General features: G+C 51.7%; 2 protein-coding genes across 6 annotated transcripts; both read left to right on the top strand.

The window, feature by feature from the left end:
- Window positions 1-6,491: 6,491 nt before the first annotated feature.
- Window positions 6,492-19,937, top strand: LOC115936025 (anthrax toxin receptor-like). Of its 3 annotated transcripts, none has more exons than XM_063710107.1 (11): window positions 6,492-6,593; window positions 8,488-8,658; window positions 13,219-13,290; window positions 14,660-14,731; window positions 16,613-16,694; window positions 16,807-16,840; window positions 17,841-17,917; window positions 17,995-18,063; window positions 18,425-18,505; window positions 18,596-18,656; window positions 19,613-19,937. In XM_063710107.1, the coding sequence occupies exons 3-11, from the start codon at window positions 13,229-13,231 to the stop codon at window positions 19,675-19,677; spliced, it is 603 nt and encodes a 200-aa protein (XP_063566177.1). In that variant the 5' UTR covers window positions 6,492-6,593; window positions 8,488-8,658; window positions 13,219-13,228; the 3' UTR covers window positions 19,678-19,937. The 3 variants fall into 3 exon arrangements, with proteins under 3 accessions (XP_063566177.1, XP_063566178.1, XP_030871311.3); XM_063710108.1 differs by lacking the exon at window positions 6,492-6,593 and adding an exon at window positions 7,477-7,599; XM_031015451.3 differs by lacking the exon at window positions 6,492-6,593 and having other exon boundaries at window positions 8,414-8,658.
- Window positions 19,938-20,024: 87 nt separating this feature from the next.
- LOC134759214 (anthrax toxin receptor-like) lies at window positions 20,025-24,548 on the top strand. Of its 3 annotated transcripts, none has more exons than XM_063710110.1 (3): window positions 20,025-20,723; window positions 22,638-22,830; window positions 23,243-24,548. In XM_063710110.1, the coding sequence occupies exons 1-3, from the start codon at window positions 20,716-20,718 to the stop codon at window positions 23,642-23,644; spliced, it is 603 nt and encodes a 200-aa protein (XP_063566180.1). In that variant the 5' UTR covers window positions 20,025-20,715; the 3' UTR covers window positions 23,645-24,548. The 3 variants fall into 3 exon arrangements, with proteins under 3 accessions (XP_063566180.1, XP_063566179.1, XP_063566181.1); XM_063710109.1 differs by having other exon boundaries at window positions 23,198-24,548; XM_063710111.1 differs by having other exon boundaries at window positions 22,638-22,891; window positions 23,198-24,548.
- Window positions 24,549-25,722: the final 1,174 nt, after the last annotated feature.

The raw sequence follows: 25,722 nt of genomic DNA, 5'->3' as shown, positions 1-25,722 counted from the left end.
TGAAGTTGGCATTCTTAGAAATAATTTAACCTGATGCTATAGTTTATTGTGATCGTTGAGCTAATTTAACTTTTCAGTTGATGCAGAAAAGGAAATATGGTCCTAGAGAAATCACACAGAAATGAATAGAGATTAAATATTATGGAAGTGGATTGCAGTGTGTTTAATGTAAGAATTTGCTCACTTTAGATCAAAGAGTGTTGGACAAAATCATAGGTCTGTGCATGGAACTTTGATGTATGAGATTTTTCTGGAATAAAGAGAAATTCCCTTATAAATCATCTAACCACTGACCTCCATCACATCAGAATTCTAGGGAAAGGGGTAAAAGGCATGCTTTTCAAATGATTTTAATCATCGTATCTGCTTGGCTTAGCAGATTTCTTTTCAGAAATTCAATGGGTGGCACATTTTGTAAAGATTTAATCACATCTTTTTTTTTTTTTTTTTTTTTTAACTACAAGGTTAAGTCTTGGGCTTCAGTACTTTTTATCCTTGGATGATGCTATTGTTGGAACCTGGGAAGGTCGGAAGGTGTACCTGAAGTAAAATCACAGCCTTTTTCCTTGAAGGCTGCCAGTGGAATTGGGACCACCGTCTTGGGCTCCACCTTTATTCTCTAGTTGTATTAGGAAGAGAGCTGCCGTTCCTTGTGCTCTTGCTGCCTGGCATGCACAGAGCCCTGCTGAGTCCTGTCAGTGAGCTCATGAAGTGAAGATCACCATCCTGTTTTACTTATGAGGAGATGGAGGCCTAGAGTCGTTGCCTGAGGTCAGGCAGGTAGTGAGTGGCAGGGCTGATTTAGAACAGAAGTTATGCCCTAGAGCCAGAGTAATGAGGGCTAACTCAGTCCCATTATGTGACTTCCATGTTGCTGCAGCCTCAGCAACATATTATGTCTGATATATCACTCCACACTGCACCACTCATTGCCTATTGGTGTTGTTTGCCAACGGGCAATGAGTACTGCTGTTGCTTCCTGTTCTATGTCCTGGCCATCTTCAGCCATGTCCATGGCCAACTCTAAATCCGCATAGCAGGGCCCCTTGAAGCACTGCTGGATCTGCCCTCTGCTTTCACTGGCCCTGCTTCTGCACAGTCTCAGGCATCTGAGTGGGTGATGGGATTGCATCCATCCCTATGAGGGTCCATGTGGCCAAGTTGTGTTGTACTAGGGCCACCCTCACTGCAGGACTGGGGGCTGCCTTATCCTGGGACTCCTGCACTTGGCTTTGCTGGAATACAGCAGGCATTGCTGCTAGAGGGGTCTAGGCATAGCTGGCCACAGAGCCTACAGGGGCTGGCCAGGAAGTGCTCATCTCCCCAGCACCACTAGCCAGCCTCTGAGAAAGCCTGGATCACCTTCAGTGTTTAGTTTCCTCAGTATGCCAAAGCCAGTAGGATAACAGGTATATTCCCTTTCTTAGGAAACCCCAGGACCTTGTAATCCATAGGCAGAAGAGGCCCACAGATGATTGTCCTCTGGAATCTTCCAAAAGAGTCTGGGAAGCTTCTCCAGAGACTAGGGACACCAAAGGATTGGAAGACAGGAGGTATTCTCTGCTCTTGTGTGTTTTAGCTGAAGAGAAAGGTAGACGCAGCAAAGCACTGCATGGGGAGTCGGGGGTACATGGTATCTCTGAATAAGATCTGGTGCCTGACCTGCAGCTCAGAACAGCAGGAGGCTGGCCAGTTGGCTTGGGGCGGGTGACTTCAGACATCTCAGGAAAAAGAGGTTACCCAGCTGTTTGCCAAGAGTTCTTTCTTCTGTAGTTGGAGCGGGAAGGAGAAAAATGCCCAGGCTGTTTGGTCATTCATTAAACATTGTAGGTCGCTGGTCCCTGAGAGCTCAGGAGTGATGGGAAGGCCTCCATGGAGTGGACTCTATCCCTTTGCACTCAGTGTGTAAGAACTGATTCCCCTAACATTTACTGAGCCAGGCTCCTTAGCACTTTGACTGTACTAATCAATCTAATCTTTCCAACAATCCAGTGAAGACAGATCCAAGGTGACCCTCTTTACAGGTGAGAAAGCAGAGGCATGGAGAGGATCCACACTTTGCCCAAGGTCACAGGTTGGATACAGCAGAGCTGGATTGAAGTCTCGGTTACCTGGGACAACCTGGTTAAGGTATAGACAGACAGATAATGTGGGAGAATGTGGCCAGTAGCTCTCAGATGAGTGAATGATCAGTGTGCAGTCAGGGCCCAGGGGATGGGTGATAAACCAAGAACCACGAGCTTTTAACATGGTGGGGGTTGGTGAGGCTTCATCTCCCAGGCTGCAACACCTGCTGAGTTGGGTAATAGCGGACCCTGATTTGTGGCCCATGCGGGTTGGAGCCTTGGGGAGATGTGCTGTGTGTTGGTGGGGAAGGCCAGGCATGGTTAGATCCCCTGTAGACTTGGGGAGCTCAGTTTCAGAAAGTTTCAAAGACCATCACTTGATTTCCTGTGATCTGTGGGCTCTGAAAGCAGTGGGGGAGTCCTGGAACTAAATCTGGTTCTTCCAAGTAGGAAGGATGTGGGGTGATAATGAGAGATGTCTGTGTGGTTCAGAGGGAGGTCTTGCTGAGGTCAGAGGGACGAGAGCCAAGAGGAGCCCTTCCCAGGACACTCATAATGACAGAGTGACGAGGGCCAGTAAAGAGTGTCAGGGGGCGAGAGCCTGGGCATGAACTGAGCTTACTGAGGAGAGCTGACCACCACAAAGCACCTTTTCATATCATGTTTGGAGCAAGGAGAAGGAGAACAAGGGCTTCATTGATCCATCGCCGTCTAGGGCAGCTGGTGTCTGTGAAGGGGAGGAAGGTGCAACTGTGCTGTGCCCACAACAGTCTGGACAGGGGAGGATCTGCAGGTGCAAAGGCCGCAGGTGGGTCGCTGGAGGAAAGCAGGAGCCAGGCAGCGCTGGGCTGCTGTGTGTGTGCTCAGGGCCCTGACTCAGAGAACACCCTGGCCAGGGCATGGCACGACCTGGAATGAGATCCCCCATCTGAGGTGCTGTGGGAGAGGCATTGGAGATGAAGCCTGGAGGTGGATGAGACTCAAATCTGATGTTGACCCTGGGAATGATCCTAAAGTAAGCGGAAGGCTGTGAGTCTGCAGGCAAGGGAGACACAGGCATGAGGAGCTGGCGGGGGCTCCTGGGGACAAGCGAAGCCAGACTCATGTCATTTTCCACCTTGACAGGCTTTGCTCTGGCCTTTGTTCTGTTGGGGTTCTGGAGGACTTCCTGTGCTGTGGCCTCTCTGACCTTACTCCATGCAGTGCTGATGCATGCGACAGCAGTAACCCTTGGGGGTCTCAGGTGGGATGAAAGGTCCCCAGATAGTTCCTAATTTTCTCTCCTCCTTTTCTTCCTCGTTGCTATTATTATGTCTCCCCCTCCTTTTTCTTCTTCCCTCTCTCATCATTATGTATTCGTCTGCTCCTTTGCTCCCTCCTCCTCCTCCTCCTCCTCCTCATTCTTATTAAGGTCTGGATGTTAGCATTGGAGTGTGAAGCTGGGTGGCGTATCTAAGTCAGCAGCTGGCAGTGTCCAAATCCATGATGGTCTCTAAAAGCTGGGATGCTGCCCTGAGTTTATCAGGATGACATTTGGCAGGTTGAAGATAAATTCACTTGGATCAAGACCTCATGTGGTTGTTGTGAAAATTAAATAAAATAAGGTGTAGGAGCATCTGTCATGCAGACACTTATGTAGTCAATAAATGATAAGTCTTAATCTTATACCATGAAGTATCCTGATAGCAAATGTTCTGTCCTGCTGTGAGACCTTGTGTCCCCATTTTTAGTGCTGAGAAGAGGGTTGTCACATCTTAACTCAGGGCACACTGGATAGTTCTCCTGTTCAGGGCCTCATGGCTGTGGCTGGCAAACATTGTCTCAGCCATGAAGGCAGCCCACGGGGGTGCCTGCAGAGGTGGTGCTGGGTGCAGCAGAACCAGAAGGATGACACAAGCGGGCTGCTGTACCTAGGAACAATACTAGCTATACTGGGGAGAAGTGTGTGTGTGTGAAAAACAGTGAGCATGAGTTTGCAAGCCTGTGTAAGGGCGTGCATGTATTTGTGTATGTGTGATTGCATGTGCATGTGAATGTACATGTATATGTGTGTAAGTTTGTGTGTGTGTGTTTATGTGTGTCTGAGTATATGTATACATGTGTGAGTGCATGTGTGTCACTGTGTGTGAGTGTGTCTGTGTGTGTGTGTCTGTGTGAGTATGTGACTGTATGTGTGAGTGTGTGTGTGAGTGTGTATGTCTCCCTGTGGGAGCTCATGGAAGCTCAGCAATGGGGCTTCAAGCAGACTAGTTTTTCCTGGAAAAAGGGGGAGAATTGGCTTCATCCAATTAGTTGTACATGGGTAGGCCTGGGATGGACTGGAGAGACAACTTAGCCTGAGCCCATTTTACAGATGGAAACCCGAGGCTCAGAGAGGTTGAGTGCTTTGCTCAGGGTTACTGAGAGGAGTGAGGTTTCTGCATCTGCCTCTTTGGGAGGCACTGGCTGAAATTCATCTCTGATGTCAGGCACCCCCTCTGAGGAATCTGCTCCGAAAAGGCATCGGGAGCTACAGCACGTGGTTTGCATCCTCTCCATGCAACAAATGACCTGGACTTCCAGGAGTCACAGGGTAGTCTGCAGGGCAGGGTAGAGATGTTCCACAGAAGCTGGTCAAAAGCTGGAATATCATTAAAGATCACAATATACCACAACATCAGGTTCAATTATTTCTAAGGAGGCAAAGCAACTACATATTTTAGAAATTTACTGTTAATTTCTTATTTCCAGTCAGTCTCACCCAAATGTTGCAAGTGCAAAGCCCTGGCCTCCCACTGTCTTCCCACAACCCAGGTCTGTATCCTGTCCCTTGCCTCCCCTGCACCTGGCATTGCACAGAAGGTGTGGGTGTCAGTGTCCCCTAAAAGCTTCTGCAAGGCTTAGCTTCCTGCTGTGCTGTCTGTGCCTCTATGAGTAAAGGCAAAATGTCAAGAAAAGGATTCAATTGTCTTGTATCTAAAACCAGGTATTTTCTTTCAGGTGACCCTGAAAATTCAGAGATTTATAATTTGATCATCTATGTACTTTTCCCCAGGAAAGGCACTGAACGGGTTACATGTGCAGATCTTTGGATATAATCTGTTGGAGAAAGGATCTGGGCTGAAGACGCCAGCTCCTAGCACAAGCCCTGGATGAGAATAATGGAGCACTACAAGATGAACAGAGAGAGGGATGGCTTGGTGGAAGGGGGGGGGATGCAAATAATTATGGCCAAGAAGTCACCTTAGGGAAAAAACATAAGAATTCTTGCTTGCAAAAGAGAAGGAAGCCTATAGGGAGAGTGAGGGGGAAAGGCTGAAAGAGAGAGAGAAAAAAAGGACAAAAGAGGACAAGGAAATAGCCAATAAGGCAGACACGAGGAAAAGGGAGAGATGAGAAACAGGAGAGGACAAGGAGACAAGAAGCAGAGAGGCAAGGGACAGGGACAGCAATGGGACTCGGAGAGGACATGGGAGAGAGCGGGAGGAAGCTGACAGAGGGAAGGGAAGAACCCCCCGCCGTCAAAGGCAGGACTCAAGAACGCTGCCTTTCGTGGAAGTGAGATGGGCTCCGCTGCCCGTGCCCGCTTGCTCTCGGTCTTGGCCGACCTGAGGGTGCGTCTCTCCCGGGCTCTCCAGCGGCGCGCAGGGAGGAGGTGCGGACGCGGCCGCCACCGCCCAGCCCAGCGCGCGGCTCTGAACTTGCCGCCAGCGCCCAGAGGCCACCAGGCCCCGCCTTCCTGGCTGCACCTGGCTTCGGGGCGGGGCTTGCGGTTGGGCGGCCCCGGCGGGTAGGGCGCCGCGGGCCAGAGAAACGGCAATCCGTGAGAAAGCCCCCTGGTGATCCGTTGGGCGGCCCGGCCCTCCCCCGGCTCAGCTCCCCGGAGCCGCCCCCAGCTGGCTCGGACCGGGACCGGCGCCTGCGACTATGTCTGCGGGAGGGCGAGGGCGTCCTTTGGAGGCGGTGCCCACTCACGCCGCCGCCCTCTGGCCCTGGGCGCCCGGCCCTCTGGCTCCTGGGCCTGCCGGGCCCCGGCGATGGGCGAGGGCTGTGCCCGGTGCCTGCGGCTCCCTCCGCGCCGTGGACTCCCGCGGCCTCCCGGCCTTCCTTACCCCGGCGGCCTGGCGGCCCCGCGAGCTTCACCTCCCCAGCAGCCGAATCGCGCAGCTCCTCCCGGGAGCGCCCGCCGCCTTCGCTCCCCAGACCCCAGCTGTGACCGCCAGGAAGGCGGGCTCCTCGACCCCAGAATGTAGAGGTGTCTGGGAACTTAACTGTCCCCGGAGGGTGGGAGGGGGCCAGGGTAGAAAATGACAGTTCAAGTACGTTAAAATTAAGAACTTAGTCTTTGTTTGAAAAACAATAAATGGAGTGAAAAAAACAAGCCACACAGTAAAAGAAGATACTTGCAGCAAGTGATAAAGGATTAGTATCCAGGATATATAAAGACTGTTATTGAGTCAATGTGAAAGAGAAAAACACCTAAAGCAAAGAATGGATGCCGGCATTAAATAGGCACTTCAAAGAGGAACCATGAACGACCAAAATCAAGTGAGTAGGTGACCAGTTCCCATTAGTAATTAGGAAATAGCAAATTAAGACCACAAAGAGGGCAGTGAGGGTGGCTCACACCTCTAACCTCAGCGCTTGGGAGTCCAGGGCCAGAGGATCCCTTGAGGCCAGGAGGTAGAGTCTAGCCTGGGAAACATAGCAAGACCCTGTCTCTACAAAAATAAAAAAAATAATGTAAGAAAAAAGTAAACCTCAAGGAGATGACTTACCACCAGGTAAATATATTAAAGTATGCTAATACCAAGTGTCAAGAAGAATATGAAGCAAGATAGCTCAAATATGCTTTTGAAGGAAATACACCGGGCTTCATTCATTCTGAAATACCCCTTATTTAAGATACTCCATTATATTAAATACAGTTCCAAAACAAAAGAAATCAAAGAACAAAAAACTAACCCAATACTTCTACCACTTGTAATTTGTATATTACACATATTGAAAGATATATTTTAGGCTTATTAGAGAATGATTTTTAATTGGATATCACTCTTGTGCATACAAAATAAAATAAAATTGATTAAGGTGTTTCTAACAGTCACAGTCTGACTTTTCTGAGTCCTGTTTGAATCTCACTCATCCGTGCCTACGTTTTTCCACACACTGTAACCTCTCTGCTATTCAAAGCGCTGGTCATACAGCAGTTTTGACACTGGGATGTGAACTCGTCCACATTCTTGCCCTAGAGAGGGGGCCTGTGTTCCCTCCCATTGACTCTTGGCTGCTGTGACTGCTTGGACCAATAGAGTACAGTGGAAGTGACACTGTGTGACTTCCAAGGTGATGTCATAAAAAGCTCTACAATTTCTGCCATGCTCACTGAAAATACTCACTCTTGGAACTCTGGGCCACCTGTAAAAGCCCAAGCACTCTGAAGCTGCCATGCTGGGAGGAAGCCCAGGTCACACGGGGAGGCTACATGCAGGGTCTCCATTCACAGTCCCAGCTGAGCCCAGCTTTTGGGCCCTCCTGCCCAGGAGCCACATTTGTGAGTGGAGCAGCCTCCAGATAATTCCAGTGCCCAATCCTTCAAGTCATGGGGCCCCAGACGTGAGGAGCCCTCCTAACTCTGCCCTGAGTGCCTGATCCTCAGAACCTGTGAGCGTGATAAAATGGGCCTGTTCTGTGTCTCTAAATGTAGGTGGTCTGTTACACAGCAGTAGAGAACCGGAATGTCCCTCATTCACAGAGACTCGGGCAACACCACAGTTTCCATCTCCTTTCAGATCTGCCATCTCCTGGGGGACTTCAGTGTCACACAAATAACCTCCCATTACCAACACTCTGGCCTCCCAGTCCTTGACCTCCTCGTCCACAGCAATGTCCTCACCTAAGTCACCTGGGCTAACTCTTCCAGTGAACAAACGGCAGGGTCTAGTGGTTTTAAGGGACCCTGTGAGGGCTGTTGTAAGGGAAATGGAGGCTTCCTCTTGTAGCCCCTCCAAAGGTCCTGTACCTCCCCCTGGTGTTGTCAACATGCAGGATATTGGGAAGAACTGCAGTTCACAAAGTCACCATGTCAACCTTCCTGTCAACCATAACAGGGAATTCTGTCCCCAGGGTGGGGGAAGGGCCAGGCAGGTAGCTGGAGGCAAGTCTCCCAGAGCTAGCTGCTGACCCTAGTCTCTGCGATCTGGGGAGGTACCTGGTGGAGGGCCATAGTGTGCACTGGTGAAAGGGCAGGAGGAGGGGTGTGGCCCCTGGCATAAGGGGAGGCGGCAGAGAAGGGGCCTGTGCTCAGCCTCTCTGGGACCTGGCACAGGCACCCAAGAGTGAGGTGGGGTCACAGGGACAGCCAGATAATGGGGAGCCATGGGCCCCGGGGGCCCTACTTCCTGTTCTTCATGCTGCTGCTGCTTCTTCCATCGCTTTTTAGAGCAGGAAGCCTTCAGTACCATGGACCTGACTGGAGAAGCTTTCACCGCCTGGCCCTGGGCTCCAGGAGAGCCCACCACCACCAGGGCCCAGGATGGAGGCAGCACTGGTGCCAGGGGCAAGCAGGTCACAGATGCCAGGGCTCATTTGACCTCTACTTCATCTTGGACAAGTGAGTATCCCTTCTAGCTCTGGCCCTGGGTCACCCTCAGGAGCCACCACCTCTTTTTCACTAGGGACAGGACGCCACTCAAGGAGATGCAAACTTCCGTCACAGAAGCAGGGCCAACCCTTTGGTCAGACCAGACCTAGGCCTCCTGTTTTTCTGAGGCAGAAAGAATGCCCCGGCTGTCTTTTCCCTGGTGCTTCATCTCCTGGATGAGGAAAAAAGCCACCAAAGGGGTTCTGGACGATTCCCTACCCCTCCATCAGCTGGGTCAGCATCCTCATCCTCAGGCCACTGCAACAGCTGATTGCTAGGACCTGCCTCTCAGCAGTTCTCAGAAGCTCACTGTGGATGTTTAGGGTTTCTGTGTTGTTTTGCTTGTTTGTTTTTTCACGCAAATAACTTCTATTTTACTGGGCCCCAGAGAGATTGCTTTGTTGCCTTTGTGGGGCATTCTAATGTCACTGCTTAGAGAAGGGCTTTGGTTGGCTGCTTCTAAGTGCTTCTTCTACAACTTGGAGAGCCACGTGGTAGTTCCTGCATTTTCAGGAACAGTTTGGTCTGTTTCAGGGTGGCCCTGAGGAAGCTGGGCTACATATTAGGCACCTTCTGGCTCACCAGGAAGGAAAGAGGCAAATGTTCAGCTTTGGAGAGATTGCCTTGGTTCCCTTTGCCGCTCCTCCTGCTGGGTGGGAATACTCTCTGTGCTTATTCAGTAGCAGCAGTGGTGCTATCTTCAGGAGAATGTTGCAGCACTTTCTGGCCTCCAAAGCCCTTCCCCTGCACTCCTGGCACCTCACCACAATCCTGGGCTGTGCGTAGTGCAGGTATTTTTCTATCTGGTTGCTGGACAAGGGTGGCTCCTGGAGGTTGGGGAAGCATCCAGAGACAGCTGGTGTGACAAGACTCCGGCTTCCTGTGCTGCACTCTTTCCAGTATCGCAGGTTGAAGTTCCTCTGATTTTTCTCATTCCCCCTGGATACTGATGCTTAGGGGACGTGTACCCCAGCCCACCAATTCCTGTGGTTTGTGGCTGCTCTGCTACTCTTGTGGAAGGAGCAACTCAGTTCTGGAGACAGGCAGACTCCACTCACTAGCCACATAGTCATGGGCAAGTTGCTTCATCATTCTGTGCCTTCGTGTCCCCCATCTGTAAAAAGGGTATCTTCATTTTCACCTTGCCAAGTGTGATGAGGATGAAGGGAGAATTTGCAGGTCAGAGGCGGTGACAGAGGATAGGGATGAAGGGACCTGCCAGGCAAGGCAGAGCCACAGGCTAGAAACTCACAGGAACTGCAGAGGCCCTGATGTAATCCCAGACCGACTGGATGAGGGGGAATGCAGAGGGGGTGCCTAAGAGTGGATGTAAAGGGAGCAGACAAAAGCAACCTTAATGAGTCTTCCTAACAAGGCTGGGAGTAAAGGGTATTGCCCCATTCTAAGGAGGAGGCAATGAGCCAGGTCATGGCCAGGGAAGGACCCACCACAGCCTCCAGATAGACATCCATGGCGCTGAATTGAAACTCTGGATTTTGTGACTCCAAAGCCCATCCAAAGACCACGCAGCTGGGCGGGACCCTGAGAATCTTGCAGTAGTCCTCCAGGCAGAAACAACATCTACTGCCTGCAGGCAGGCTCTTTGGTCATTAGCGTTCAGCTTACTCATGAGACTCATTATTCATTTGTTCATTCATTGGATTGAGCTGGAAGAAAATGAATCAGCCTCCCATGCACTCTTATTCTTGGCCAGGTGACCTTTGAGGGCTCTAAGTGGGAGTGACCCCTTGTATTTTTTGAGTAATTTTTTAATTGTGGGAAAACATACATAACAAAAATTTACCATTTTTAAGTGTACAATTCAGTGGCATTAAGTACATTCACAGTGTTGTGCAATCACCACCATCCATCTCCAGAAATGTTTCATCATTGCGTATTGAAACTCTATTCTCAGCCGGGAGCAGTAGCTCCCTCCTGTAATCCCAGCAATTTGGGAGCCAAGGCAAGAGGATCGCTTGAGTCTAGGAGTTCAAGATCAGCCTGGGAAACATGCAAAATCCTGTTTATAGAAAACATACAAAAATTAGCCAGGCATGGTGATGTGTGCCTCCACTCCCAGCTACTCAGCCTGAGCTGAGGCAGGAGGATCGCTTGCGCCTGGGAGGTCAAGACTGCAGTGTGTCAAGATTACACCACTGCACTCCAGCCTGGGTGACAGAGTGAGACCCTGTCTCAAACCCCATCCCCATCAAAACCCAAAAAACCTCTATTTCCATTAAACAATAACTCCCCATTCCTCCCTTCCCCAAGCCCTAGTGACCTTTAGTGTATTTTCTCTATCTATGAGTTTGCCTGTTGTAGGTACTTCATGTAAGGGGAGTCACACAATATAATCAAGCAAACATATAATATTTGGCCTTTTCTGTCTGACCTTTTTCACTTAGCATAATGTTTTCAAGGTTATCCCATGTTGTAGCATCCATCAGAATTTCATCCCTTTTATGGCTGAATAATATTTCTCTGTATGTATATGTACCACATTTTGTTTATCTTTTTTTTTTTTTTTTTTGAGTTGGAGTCTCATTGTGCCGCCAGGCTGGAGTTCAGCGGCACAATCTCGGCTCACTGCAACCTCTGCCTCCCGGTTTCAAGTGATTCTCCCTGCCTCAGCCTCCTGAGTAGCTGGGACTACAGGGGCATGCCACCACGCCAGGCTAATTTTTGTATTTTTTAGTACAGACAGGGTTTCACCATACTGGACAGTCTGGTCTTGAACTCCTGACCTCGTGATCCCCCTGCCTTGGCCTTCCAAAGCGCTGGGATTCCAAGTGTGAGCCACCACGCCTGGCCTGTTTGTCTTTTCATCTGTTGATGGACACTTGGGTTGCTTCTGCCATTTGGCTATCGTGAATAATGCTGCTATGAACGCTGGTGTACACGTATCTCTTGGAGTCCCTGCTCTCACTTCTTTTTGGTATATACCTGGGAGTGGAATTGATGGATCCTATGGTGATCCTACGTTTAGCTTTCTGAGGAAATGTCAAGCTGTTTCCCACAGTGATTGCACCATTTTGCATTCCCACCAACAAAAGCCCAACATTTGTTATTTTCTGGTTTTTGATAATAGTCACCCCAATGGGTGTGAAGTTGTATCTCCTTGCGGCTTTCATTGGCATTTCCCTAGTGACTAGTGATGTGGAGCAGATGCTTTCATGTGCTTATTGGCCATTTGCATATCTTCTTTGAGGAAATGTCTATTCAAATCCTTTGCCCATTTTTTTTTGTTGCATTTTTTTGTTGTTTCTTTTTCGTTGTTGTTGTAGGAGTTCTTTGTATATTCTGGATATTAATCCCTTATCAGGTATATGAGTTGTAAATATTTCCTCCCATTCTGCAGGTTGTCTTTTCACTCCCTTGGTAGTGTCCTTTGATGCACAAAAGTTTTTAATCTGGATACAGTCTCAACTTTTCTATTTTTAATTTTGTTGCCTGTGTTTTTGGTGCCATATCCAAAAAAATCCCCAAATCTGATGTCATAAAAGTTATGTTTTCTACTAAGAGTTTAAAAGTTTTAGCCTTTACATTTAGGTCTTTAACCCATTTTGAGTGAATTTCTGTAATGGTTTACAGAAGGGTCCAACTTCATTCTTTTGCACATAGACATCCAATTTTCCCTGCACCATTTCTTGAAACTACTGTTATTTCCCACACTGAGTGTTCTTAGCACACTGGTTGGAAATCGTTTGACCGCAGACATGACAGGTTATTTCTGAGCTCTCTATTCTGTTCATTGCTCTACATGTCAGTCCTTACGTCAGTGCCATAATAGTTTGATTACTGTAGCTTTGTAATAAATTCTGAAATCAGGAAATGTGTATCCTCAATCTTGTTCTTCTTTTTCAGATTTTTTGTTGTTATATGACTAATGTCCCTTGAAATTCCATAAGAAATTTACTGAAAATTGTTTTTATTTCTGCAAAAAAATGCTGTAGAGATTTTGATACAGATTACAGTGTTATCTTAACAATATTATTATTGTGCCTTCTGATTCATAAGCATGCAATATCTTTCCATTTATTGTGTCTTTAAATTCTTTCAGCAATGTTTTATAGTTTTCAGTATATGTTTCTTTTGCTTCCTTGTTTAAATTTACTCTTCAGTATTTTGTTCTGTTTGATGCTATCGTAAACGAAACTTTTTTGGTTGATTTTCCATATTTAGATTGTTCATTGGGGGCTTTTCCAACCAATACATTCTCTCCCATTTCCACTCTACACAGTGCCCCACCTAACCTGATCAGCCACCTGGATGGCCAACAAAAGCCCCACATCCCAGGAAGCTCCTCAGTCCCAGGCAGATGGGGCTGGGTGGTCACCTTATGCTGACCACTCAACTGGTGAAACTCACGACCTCGGATGATCCAGTGGCCACTGGGGGTGTACCCTAGCCTCAGCTGTGCTGGGGTCAGGAGAGCTTGTTAAGAGCCTGCTGGGAGGCTGGGGGCAGGCAGACACTTGCCCATCAGAGAGATACACTCATCTCCCTGACCCATGTCTCCTTTTGTTTTAGGTCTGGCAGCATGAACAACAACTGGATTGACCTTTATATGTGGGTGGAGGAAAGAGTGGCGAGGTTCCAAAGGTACGGATCTCCGCATGGCAGCCTCCCCTGAGCTGCAGAGAGCTTTTCCTCTGGAAGGCAGGCAGAGGTCACATCCCATCAGATGGGGTGGGCGTGGGAGTCCTTCAGTGGGGAACATAGAGCACAAGGTGGCATTCTGAAGCAGGAATGAGGCTAGCGCTCACTGGTTCCATGGGGTCTCAGCAGCCTTGGCTGGCTCCTGCCTGTGAGCCCAGACATATTGCAGGGGAGGCAGTTTGCCCTTGGGGACATCACACGCTGGGAAGGGACAATAGGCAGGGACACCGATGACTCAGTCCTGGAACTCTGGGTTACACAGTGCTGAGGGTTCAAGTAGGGGACAAAGAACTCACAGGGAAGGTTAAAGGAAAAAGCAGAAACTCCTAAGGACAAAGTCAAGGGTGGCTTCCAAGGATGTGGGTCTTTGAACTGGGTCTTGCAGGATGGAAAAGACAGGGGACCTGTGGTGGCGTGAGTGGTCTGACTTGGCTGGGAATGAGGTTAGCTCAGGGAGGGCTGGGAGAGGGCTGGGCAGGTCAGCTTGAGGCCAAAGCCACAGAGCCTCATTATGCCAGGCCAAGGAGCTGGGATTTCCTGCCGTGAGCCATAGAGAGCCAGAGAAGGCTCTTGAGCAGGGGAGTGGCATGATCAAGATGGCACTTAAGGAAGAAAAGTCTGATGACTGTGGGTAAAATGAATGGGCAACAAGGGCAGGAGCCATGGGGAGCTCCGCTGGGGACGTATGGCAGCACTGTTGCTGAGGGCCACTGAGGGTCAGCCGGCAGGAAGGAGGGTCAGGGAGAGGAAGGGGAGGCTGTGTGCATGGCTGCCAATAGGGAGAGTCACTTGTCTGAGATGAAGGAGGAATGAGGGAGAGGAGAGGGAGGAGGGAATGGGGTGAAGAGGCAAAGAATTTTCCAGTAGAAGGGAGGCCAGCTGGGAGGGCTGTGTGTGCATCTCCCTGCCTGTTCATTATAAGATATGTGTGTCTGTGTGTGTGTGTGCATGTGCCTGTGTGTGGGTGCCATGTGAGTGTTTGTGTGTTCATGTGAGTGTGTACATGTGTGTGTGCGTGTGTGCCTGTGTGTGTGTGCATGTGTGTGTCGTGTGTGTGCGTGTGTGTGTGCGCAAGTGTCTTTGGGGTGTTGGGAGTGTGGGGATGCAGTGAGTTGCCATCCTGACTCTCCCTTCTATGGAGCCCTTGTCTCCACAGGCCTCAGAGTCCTTCACTACATTTATCTCACCTCCTTGTGTCCAGCAAGGGGCTCCAAAGCGGAAGAGTTGGGGTGGGAGGTGGCGAATTGGCCTCACCACCCTGGCTTCTGAGCCGTTGCTTCTGGCTTCTCACCAGCACATGATTCCTTCACAGCCCAAATATTCGGATGTGCTTCATCGCCTACTCCACGAACGGCGAGACTGTCTTGCCACTCACTTCAGACAAGTGAGTGCTGCTTGGATCCCCCAAGGGAGGCCTGGTGAGCTTGGCCAGAGGGAGCTCCAGGGAGCTGAGGGGCTCCCGGAAACCTTGGTTGGGAGCCCGACAGCACACAGGGCAGGCCGGTCAGGGCAACTCACAGTAACCACCTGACCTTAGCCCCGGCTCCCCTGCATCCTCCTACCCATGGCTGCAAGGTTACCTGCAGGCCGCTGTGCTCCAGAAGTTCTCAGCCTCCCCCACTTCACACTCCCCTGCCCTCTCTCTGCCCTGCCTCCTTCCCTGAAAGGTGGCTGTGAGGATTCCCGGGGTGCAGGGGCTGGTGGGGGGTGGGGGTGTCCTGTGAACACACGCATGTGCTGGCTGCTGCTCTGTGCCTGCTCCCCCTGCCCTGACCAGTGCGGGAGGGAGACAGGGTCAAAGCTGGTGGTGGGAGTAGTGGGGCTTTAGTGCAGGGATGCTGGCAGGCCCAGACTGGGGAGCCCCTGGGTGGGGTTCTGAGCTCCGGGGCAGGCTGGGAAAGTGGAGGGAGGCAGGAGGAACAAGCTTAGGCGGCTGGAGCCCAGGCCCAGCAGGGGGCACAGCAGAGTTCCTGTTTGGCCGGAGGTGAGGGCACTTCCAATGCACATGCCGGGAACTGGGCCCAGAGGAGATGAAGCACAGAAGAGAGGTAAGGACACTGAGGACTTGATGGGGGACTGGGCCCCACTTGCAGCTTTGAGGGAATACAGGATAGAGGAGCTTGAGTCTGTGTGTCCTGCGCTGTGGGTTTGTCAGAGAGACTGGGTGGGTGTGAGGTCGTAAAAAGCAAGTCTATGGGGGAGGACTGTGGCGGGTGACCCAGATGGGGAGTGGGGTTTGGGCATGGCCAGAGAAAGACCAGGCCATGGCCTCTTCTGGGTGTGGATGGGTCTGGCCTCCTCCCCTCCTGGGCTGGGCAGGCAGGGCTCTTAGAGCTCTGGCCATGGCAAGGACTCTTCTGCCCACAGTGGGAAGCCATCCTTCAGGGTCCATGCTCTGCCCAGCCTTGCTGTGCAGGCTCAGCCTGTCACATTGGATTAGCCGGACCCTAAGTCTGTGGCCTGTCCCAGTCCTGCCACCAGAGCCAGTCCTGTCTGCCCCAGCCCATTCTGTCTGCTTTAACAGCAGCTGACAGGCCACATCCCCTGGCCAGTCCACAGATCAGTGTTCAGCCCCTGCATGCACAGCCGTCAGGGCTGCCTCTCCAGCCTGTGGTCTTTTTGTTTCAGGGGCACAGAAAGTCAAGGAGGCCAGGCACTCTAACTAAGCAGATTTGCTACTTCCTGTATCAGGGTAAAGATAGAGCAGGAAACTGAGTCAGGGTCAGGGGTCTGGGGCCATCGGGCTGGGTGCAGGGCTGGTGGCTTAGCAGGATGACTTTTCCCAAATGCAGCCCTACCTGTTAAAGGACGGAGTGCTCAACACAAGAGCATCCTTGTTAGGGTTAGAATTTGGATTAGAGTTAGAGTTAGAGTTAGGAATGTCAACCCCATTGTCAGTGGCAGACTCTCAGTTGCCCATCCCCGGTTCAGGGTTGGGGTTAGGGTTAGGAATATCAGCCCCATTGCAGTTCCTGACTCATAGCTGCTCATCCATAGGAAGCTCCCACTGTCACCAGAGATGGTCCAAGCAGGGCCCTGGTGAAGTTCCCCAGGCCTGCATTCTCTGTATCTAAGATGAGCTCAGAAGGGCTTGAAATCTCTGGTCAAAATCACAATGAGGAATGAGCCGGACAAAGCCCTTGCCTGGCCCCCTCCTTCATCCAGGAGGCCTTGCACAAAGAACAGTGGCTCCCGGAGAGCTTGGGAGCTGATTTTTAACAGTCAATGTCTTTCCAGGTCAACCACCTTTTTTTATTTTTTTCAGGAATAGAATAAAAAACAGTCTTGACCAACTTCAGAAAAGTGTGCCTGAAGGACACACATTCATGCAGGCAGGATTTAGAAAGGTATAGACCCCTTGATCTCCTAACCCTAACCCTAACCCTAACCTACAAAATCTTAGAGCATCAGTGGGAGCATCTCACTGTCCAGGCTCAATATTTCTTCATTTTCTTGCAGGCAATGCAACAGATCGAAAGTTTCAACTCTGGAAGTAAGCACCTGCCGTCCCCCTGGTGGTCCTGTAGGGGGAACAGAGCTGGGCGTGAGCCTCAGAGAGCTCTGTGTGCAGACGCTGCAAGGCCACACCTGCCCTGCCTCTTGGAGCAAGTTGCTCACCTGCTCTGAGCTCCAGCTCCCTCCCTGGTGCAATGAGCATAGTAAGCCCTCGCCCCATGGAGTTCTGAGAACTGTGTGGGATCCTGCATGTGCAGTTCTGGTGCTCATAACCCTGAGGTGCTTGCCCTCCAGCTGGGCTGTGTGAAAAGGACAAGGGAAGAGCCAAGGGGTTTGCCCCCTTGCACACACCTTAGTCTTTCTCCTCCCTTGCATGTCTCCCCTCCGAGTGACTTGCATTCCCTGACCCTGTCTCATATGGTACAGAAGGCTGTCCAGGGCCCCCAACTTCCCTCCCCACTGTGTTGCTGCAGCTCTTGTCAGGAAAAGGCAGGGCTGGAGAGGAAAGGCGTTGAGGTGGCTGTGGGGTCCCCTGGCCAGGTGCCACTGACCTGGAGTCCTGAACTCCTGGGCCCAGAGATACTGGCAGGGCTACCTGCAGGCTCTGCTCACAGCAAGACCCGGCCCCCTGGGAGCCTCCCTGAGCCTGTCTGTTACAGGAGGGCCCAGCAGCTCCTCCCTCTGCCCGTGGGACAGGCCTGTGGTTGTGGAGTCCTGACTGGAGCTGCCCTCAGGCAGAGGTGGTGCAGGCCGCTAGTGGGTGAGGGTTCAGGCAGCCTGGTGTGAAAGACCCTGCCCCTCTCAGCCCCTCCACTGTAAAATGGGTGCTGGGCTGAGACCTCCCTGACTCTAGGGGGTCTCTGGGTGGCAGGTGCTTGGGTCTTGGCAGCCTCTCCTCTGGAGGATGAGGTGGGGGCACCTGGCCATGCCCTGGAGTGGGCAGCACTGTGGGCCCAGCTACCTGCAGGGGTTCCGGAGCTTCTGGAGGTCACTCCTGGTGCCTTTGCTGAGCAGGCCACTCTTTGCTTCATCTACAGACAAGGTTCCCAGCATGATTATTGCTATGACCAATGGAGAACTGGTGGCACATGCATTTCAGGACACTCTCAGAGAAGTGAGTCCAGTTCATACTTACCAGCATTTTGCTCCATGTATTTTGATGACCAATATGCAATGCCTTCTTTCCCTTAGGCTCAAAAGGCTCGGAAACTGGGGGCCAACGTTTACACCCTGGGTATGGCTGATTATAAGCTGGACCAGGTAATTCCAAACAGGTAACCAGGCGCCACTTTCAAGCCTAGTGGGGAAAGGCGTCCCAGGTGGCTTTCCCAGGGCCACCCCGAGGACGGTTGTCTAAGCTGCCCCAAGTGAGTTGGGCCAACCCATGGCCACTGCAGAAGTGATTGATAGCGTGTTGTATAAATCCCACCATGCCAGCGGGGAGGGTGGAAGAGCTCCCTGCTCCCTAAGAGTGGGCTGCTGGCTGGAGAAGGCTGTGACATTCAGAGCCTGACATTCTGCTGCCCCCAAAGCATGGGGGCAAGACACTGTCTCCTGCGCTGGGGGTCTGCTGCATCCTCACCTCCTGGCGGGGAGTCCAAGCCAGCTCTGCTCTCTGTAGATAACAGCAATTGCAGACAGCCCTGGCCACATGTTTGCAGTGGAGAATGGCTTCAAGGCCCTGAGAAGCACCACTGATGCTGTGAGTGGGCGGAGGTGAGGGGCTGGGGACCTGGATCCTGTGGCTGGAAGCCCACTCTCCCTGTCCTGCCCCACCCCTCCTGTGTTCCAGCTCACGTCAAAGACCTGTCTTGATGTGACATTGGTGGAGCCTTCCTCTGAGTGTGTAGGAGGTGAGAGCTGCGGAGGCCCTGCGGTTGCCAAAGGATGGTGTGCATGAGTGCATGCGTGTATGGAGTGTGTGCATTTGTTTGGTATGTGTGGGGGAGGATGTGTGTGGGGAGTGTGTGAGTGTGGTGTGTGTATGTGATGTGTATGTGTTTGGTGTGTGTGGTATGTGTGTATGTAGTTTGTGTGGGTGCAGTATGTGTAGTATGTGTGGGAAGGTGTGCTGTGGGAGGCTTGATGTGTGTGAAGTCTGCGGGAGAGGGTAATATGTGGTCTGTGTGCTGTGGAAATGTGTGTGTGATTGTGTGGAGTGTGTATATGTGCTGTGAGTGTGGTGTGTGTGGGGTATGCATGAGTGATGCATCTGTGTGTGTTGTATTGTGGGGTGTATGTTGTGTGGGAGCTGAGGTGCTGTGTAATATGTATGTGGGGGTGTGAGTGTACGTAGGGAGCATATATGCGTGTGTGTGTGTGGTGTATGTGCACTGTGTGTGTGTGGCATGAGTGGGGGTCTTGTGGGAGTGTGTGGGAAGGTTGCCTGGTGTGTGGAAGGCTGCTGGTGTGTGGGAAGGGTGTCTGGTGTACAGGTATGTGGTGTCCAGTGTGTGTTTGTGTCATACGGGGAGTTGGGAGTGTGTTGCTGATGTGTGTGGTGTGTGTATGGGATGTGTGGTGTGTCTTTGGTATTTTTGGTGTATGTGTGTTTGCTATTTATGTGTGTGTGTGGTGTGTGGGTGTGTGTGCTTCAGGTGTGTGGTGTGTGGTGTGATGTGTGTGGTATGGGGTGGGCTGAGTGTGTTTGTGGTCCAGTGTGCATGGGTGGATGGGTGTGGATGTGTGGTCCACATGGGTGTGAATGTGAGTGTCTATTGGTGTGGGGGGAATATGCGGGGGTGGTGGTGTGAGTACTTGTGTACAATTAGCGTGTTGTAACCTCACAACGATAAGTTTAGCTCTAAAGCAAGAAAAGACATGTGTGAGAAGCTCTCAGGGAAACACCAGCAAATGGCATGGAGCAGCAGCTAACCCAGACCACAGGGCAGGAGCAGCCAGGGCTCCTCCCAGGAAGGCCAGGCAGGTGCAGGAGCTGAAATGTCTGTGTAATTTACCACATCAACAAAACGGGAAACAGGAACCAAGCGGTTATCTCAGGGGATGAAGAACAAGAAGTGGGGGCGTCAACATGCCACAGCGCCCTGTGAGCAGAAGGAAACCTCCATAGCCCGACAAAGGCGTCCACACAAACACCCTCAGCTCACCTCAATCCCACAGGATCAACCCCAGTGCCTGTCCATGCTGTCTGGGACGTAGCGAGGATGCCCTCTTACCAGCTGGGGTCCCAGCATGGGTGGTGACAGCCCTGTGTGGGGCTCTGTGATGCCTCTGTCTGTCCTGAGCTCCTCCTGAGCAGGTTGGGGGTCTGCATGGCTGGCAGTTGCACAACTGCAGCTGCTGGAGCTGAAGGGATCCCTGGGTATTCTCCCTTCATGGGGACATCACGAGGCCCTTAGCAAGACCACCAGGGCCTCCAGCAGCTGGGCTCTGGCCTCCCTGTTCCTCACTGCAGGATGTCCTGGCAGTAGGCTGTGGGGACAGACACACCGTACATGTCTGAGCTCTGCTCTCCATGGGCACACAACAAGGAGCAAATAGGCCAATTCCAGCGAGCTCCAGTGATGCCTCCCATGAACAGAAAGGACGCTGTCAGGCCTGTCGTGAGTCCCAGGGCACTGGGCTGTGCAGGGACTGGCACAGGGCTGGGAGCTGGTAGGTCCCAGAAACAGGAGCTGTGCTGACACTTCCATGATTGGTCCTGGGCTCTGTCCCCAACCCTGCCTCTCCCCCATGCAGAGCTGAGGGTAGGGGTGGAGAAGAGAGAGCTCCCCTCTGTGCAGCTCTGTGCTGCAAGGAGAGAGAGAGGCTGTCTGGAGAAAGAGAAAGAGATTCAGCTCTAGTGCTCTGGGGCTTTGGGACCAGGGTGCTCCCCTTCAAGGAAGGCAGCTTGTCAGAGGCAGCATCAGCACTGAGGCTGAGGCTCAGGATGGCTGGGCTTAGACATGCAACATGGAGAGGTAAGGAGCAGAGCCCTCAAGGCAGAGGAGCGAGGGAGGATGCCAGGGCACAGCCAGCTCTTCTAGTAGCTGGGATGTGATTGCCTGAATCACAGGGTGTGGAGACCCCAGGAGCCTGGCAGGGGATGGTCTGGCGTGCAGGCTGGGTGGAGGGACTGGATCCTGCCAGCAGTGCAGAGCATCTCTGGAGGGTGTGAGCTGGGAGGGAAGATGGTCCTGGGAGGACTAGATTTGGGGATGGGCGGAGCCAGGGAGAGCAGGCTGACACACTTGGATTGCACTAAGAAGGAAGCCTGAATCCCTGAACAGGTGGCAGGAGCCCAATCGGGCATGGAGGAGGGTGGACAGGCAGCTGCAGACACAGGTGGCTCAGGACAGGGTCTGAGGGGGCACGAGGGGAAAGTGAGCATCATCCTGGATGGGAACTAGCAGGGCAGGGGCAGGAGAGGGCAGGTCCCAGGACGGGGCCTAGAGGGGAGAAGGGCCCCTCTCAGTAAGAGAGAGACCGTCTCCATAAGGGAATCCAGCATTTGAGGCATTTGTCACTCACATGTCCAAGGGGAGGCTTTATGCATGAATGACAGGTTCAAGCAAGCTCAAAGTCTGCATGCTCTGGGGAACACCTGTGAGGAATGGAGGGTTTCCTTGGGACCATCAGGCTGAGACTGGCCTGGCAGGGGACCCCTGGGATTCCAGGCAGCCTGGGAAGGGTGGCCTCGAGTAGAGAAGGAGCAGAACAGGCCCCATGCCAGGGAAACCAAAAGCATTGATGGGCTGCTGCTCCTGCCGTGGTATGTGGGCATCATCAGCGCCACATCACAGATGGGGAGGTTGAAGCAAAGTAGCATATGCCCACTGGCATCCTGGGATCCTGCTGCAGCCCTCCAGCCACAGGTGCTGAAGGGGATGCAGTTACAGTCCACATGCTTGCAGAGCAGGGACAGGCACATCTAGAAAGACAGGGCAATTCCGACAACGGGCTCAGCCTTCTGCCAGGACATGACCAGAAAGACCAAGCAGGGTGGTCACTTTAGCTGGGAGCAAGGATAAGCGGCTTCCTGGAGGAGGCCACTCGAGCTGAGTCTGAAAAGGTGAGCAGCAGTTCACTGGGCAGACAACATTAGGAAGAACATTCCAGAAACAGAGGGCAGCCTATACAAATTGAGAAATGGGAGAGCTGAGCAGCTCTGAGAAAGATTGTTATCTAATTGCCTGCCTGCTAAGCCCCAAGAGAACAGCCTTGGGGAAACCTAACAATTCTCCTTGAAAAGGCCAGGCTTTCAATTTGTTTTCATGCTTACAAGATGGCTTCTGGAGCTCCAGCCATCACACTCATACTCCAGGCAGGAAGACGAAGGAAAAAGGGAAAGCAGCCTTCTTTAAAGCAATGCCCAACAATTCCTGTTTATACTCCATTGCCAGAATGCATTCACATGGCCATGTTGCTCAGCAAGGGAGACTGGGAAAAGGTCATTTTACAACTGAGCACATTGCCTCTCTCTCTTTTTTTAAATTTTAAGTTCCGGGATACATGTGCAGGATGTGCAGGTTTGTTACATAGGTAAATATGTGCCGTGGTGGTTTGTTGCACCACATTGCCTTTCTTAACAAAAGCAGGCTTCGTTAGTAAGGAAGACAGGAAGAATGGACTTGGGGTGACCAATCCGTGTTTGGTATTGCTGGGCCCATTTGAGAGATGGGAAAGCCATTCCCAAGAGGTTGAGTGACTTGCCTGAGGTCAGAGGCTAGATTGAACCCCAGTCCCTTTGACCTTACTTAGAGTGACCCTGAGGGCCTTTTTGAAAGGCCCTGATCAAGTCTTCAGACAGGCTTGCCCCGATCATGAGCATAAGAAGCCAGCAGAGAGAAAGGCATCGCAGACGAACACAAAGACAATCTCTGTGTGGCTTGCAGCTGTGTGGGTGGTGAGTTGGCTACACTAGTGTGTGCCCAAGATGAAAGCAAAGCAGCTGCTTCTGCAAGACAAGAGTTTGCTCTTCCTACGGGTCTGGATCATCCTCTTCCCAAACCAAGGGAACCGTGGAGCTGCTGCCTTCTCAGCTCATCACCCACTCAAGGGTCCCTGGAGCCAGCCTTGAGGGCTGTGGTGAGCGCTCATCCCTTCCACATGCTCACTAGAGCCTTCCGGGCCATGCTGGGGCACAGAGGTAATTGGGGCCTCCTCCTATCTACCAGGGGGAAGCAAACCATTTCAACCCGAGGGCTGAGGGAGTCCAGAGTCAGAGACCCAGGGCTGCCTGGAGAGGCAGAGGGGACTTTAACGCTAGAGCTGAGTCTGGAAGTAGGAGTCCAGGCTGGAGGCAGCACCAAGGGGAGAGAGGAGGAGCACAGCAAGGCCCACCCTGTGGGTCCCGATGCGTCCTGGCCCTATCCCTTGAGCCAGGCAACCGCAGCCTTCTGAGCCCAATTCCAATGCCAACACGGTGACCTTCTCTCTCTTCTCTTCCCTACAGGGGAGGTACCTCAGCTTAGCTCTTACACAGTCCCAATATGCACAGGCTCCCTGCTGCCCAAGGATCTGCTTTCCACACAGCCAGGAGTGCCCTTCCCTACCACAGGCTCCCTGCAGCCCAGGGATGTGCCTGAGACACAGCCAACACAGCAGGGAATGCCTTGCCTGCAAACAGGCTCCTTGCAGCCCAAGGATCTGCCTGAGACACAACCTGGAGTACTTTTCCCAAGCACAGACTCTGTACAACACAAAGAGCTGCCTTCAACCCAGCCAGGAGTGCCTCCCCAACACCTGCTCCTCCAGGTGCCACCTCCCCACTGCTAGGTGCTTGAGGCCTCCCTCCAGGATACTGCTGCTGCTGTCCCCACTGCTCAGGCACACTGCAGAACCCCCTTTGTCACTCCCCCCTCAGAGCCCAACTTCTAAGGCACCAAACACCCAAGATTAACAGGCTTTTGTTGCTGAACTGGACATATACATTGAGTCTTTTCTTATGGTCAAAGGAGTTGAATTCTTGCTGATCCACCAAAGTTGACTGTGTTTGTCACCACGGAGCTTGTCCTTTGAGTGAGCTGGATTTATACTGCCCCTGCCACGACATAGCACCCTGGTGTCGTCGGGATGCCAGGCATGGATGCATTCCAGTCCCAACAGCCCCGAATTCATCTGTCATCAAGGGCTGGGACACATGAGGCCTTAGGTCAAATTCTCTATTCAAAAAGCCCAAAAAGTCTTTGAAATATGAATTCAATGCTGTGTCTCCCTCTCTAGCTTTTTGTTTGTTTGTTTGTTTCTTTGTTGCTGTTGTTTGAGACAGAGTCTCGCTCTGTCGCCCAGGCTGAGTGTAATGGTGTGATCTCAACTCACTGCAACCTCTGCCTCCTGGGTTCAAGCGATTCTCCTGCCTCAGCCTCCCGAGTAGTTGGGATTACAGGAGCCTGCCACCACGCCTGGCTAATTTTTGTATTTTTAGTAGAAATGGGGTTTCACCATGTTGGTCAGGCTGGTCTCAAACTCCTGACCTCAGGTGATCCACCCACCTCGGCCTCCCAAAGTGTTGGGATTACAGGTGTGAGCTACAGCACCCGGCCCCTCCCTAGCTTTTTGAAAGGAAAAATACTTGCATATCTCACTTCCTGTACTCATCTTCTTGTCCCTGGTTTCCATTTTTTGGCTACTCAAATTCTGAATGTGTCCCAGAAGGCAGTGAGGCCCTTTCTGGAAATGCTAATTATCTTCCCAGATACCCCACACCATCCCCAAGACCAGGCAAATTTCAGGGAATCCTCCTCATTTCACTAGAAAAGATAAACTTCCCTCCTTAATCATTTGTCCCCATAGAAGAAACCACAGCCCCAGCAGAGATGAGTGTCAACAGGCAGTGTCCCACCGCCCACCGTGTGTACATGGTGGCTGCATGACTGCCCAAGGTGCCACCCACACAGGCCATAGGCACCCCACATGGGGCTCCTGAGCACATCAGGAGTGGGGAGCTATGGCTGAGGTTGTCCAGTCATCCCTAATCCATCTTTGAGAGTAAATAAACGGCTCTCCACCTCCCCCATCTACTGGAATGTAATATTTATGCTTTTCCACAGAAATTCTGAAAGACAAGTACAAGTTAAAAATATACCAGGTTTGGATTTTAAACAGTATTGACTAATTTGACAGTGATAACCACACTGTCCCCCCTCCCATGTTTGTTTGTTTGTTTCTTTGTTTTAAGGCTTCAACGCAATGGCTTGCCTCTGTGTGTAGGGCTTTGGGGGCTTTCTCTGGTCGCATGACTTTGACCTTCAATGCCGTCATCCCGAGGAGTTACTCTTTCTTGTCCCTCTTCTCCGTCTTGCACCCTCCTGTCCTGCCGCAGCCTGGACTCCACATCTGGGTCCTGCCAGCTGCCAAGATGGGAAGCGGGCCTCTCCCACCCTTCCCCAGCCTCTCCCCTCTGTGTCTGCACATCTATCTCCCAAGCTGGTTATGAGAGGTTTTTCCAGGCACACAACGCCCTGCACAAGGTGTCGAGAGAAATGAGCCAGGTCAATGTTGAGGAAATGGAAGAGGATACTAGAGCCCCTGGGGGTGGACAGGACTCAGTCATTTGGTTTTTCCCCTTTTGTAGGCTCATTCCCTGAGCAACTGTGGGTACTCGAGAACATGCTGCCCCTCCACACTTCACTTCTTAACATTCTCCCTGGAATGGGAAGCCTGGCTTCATCAATTTTTTGTCTTGTTTTATTTTTTGGAGAGCTTTTGTTTCACAAAACAAAACACCTCTGGTCCTGTAAATACAGAGATTTTCACAAAGAATTGAGCATTCCCACCTCATTGCTAGACAGGTGAAGATATCTATGACAAGGGCACCTGGTGCCTGGTGAGCAGGTGCATGGCCTGTGTGCAGCGCAATGAGACAGGGTCCAGAGAGGTAGGATGCATGCCCGCAGGTGTGGGAAGGGACAGCCAGCCAGACAGTGCACCCTCTGGCTCTAGACTGTCTGGCCCAGCTGCCTAATGCCTACAGCCACA

This window comes from Gorilla gorilla, chromosome 8 (assembly GCF_029281585.2).
Source record: "Gorilla gorilla gorilla isolate KB3781 chromosome 8, NHGRI_mGorGor1-v2.1_pri, whole genome shotgun sequence".
Classification (NCBI taxonomy): domain Eukaryota; kingdom Metazoa; phylum Chordata; class Mammalia; order Primates; family Hominidae; genus Gorilla; species Gorilla gorilla.
Note: the sequence above shows the minus strand (reverse complement) of the source record. Positions and strands in the feature narration are given on the sequence as shown.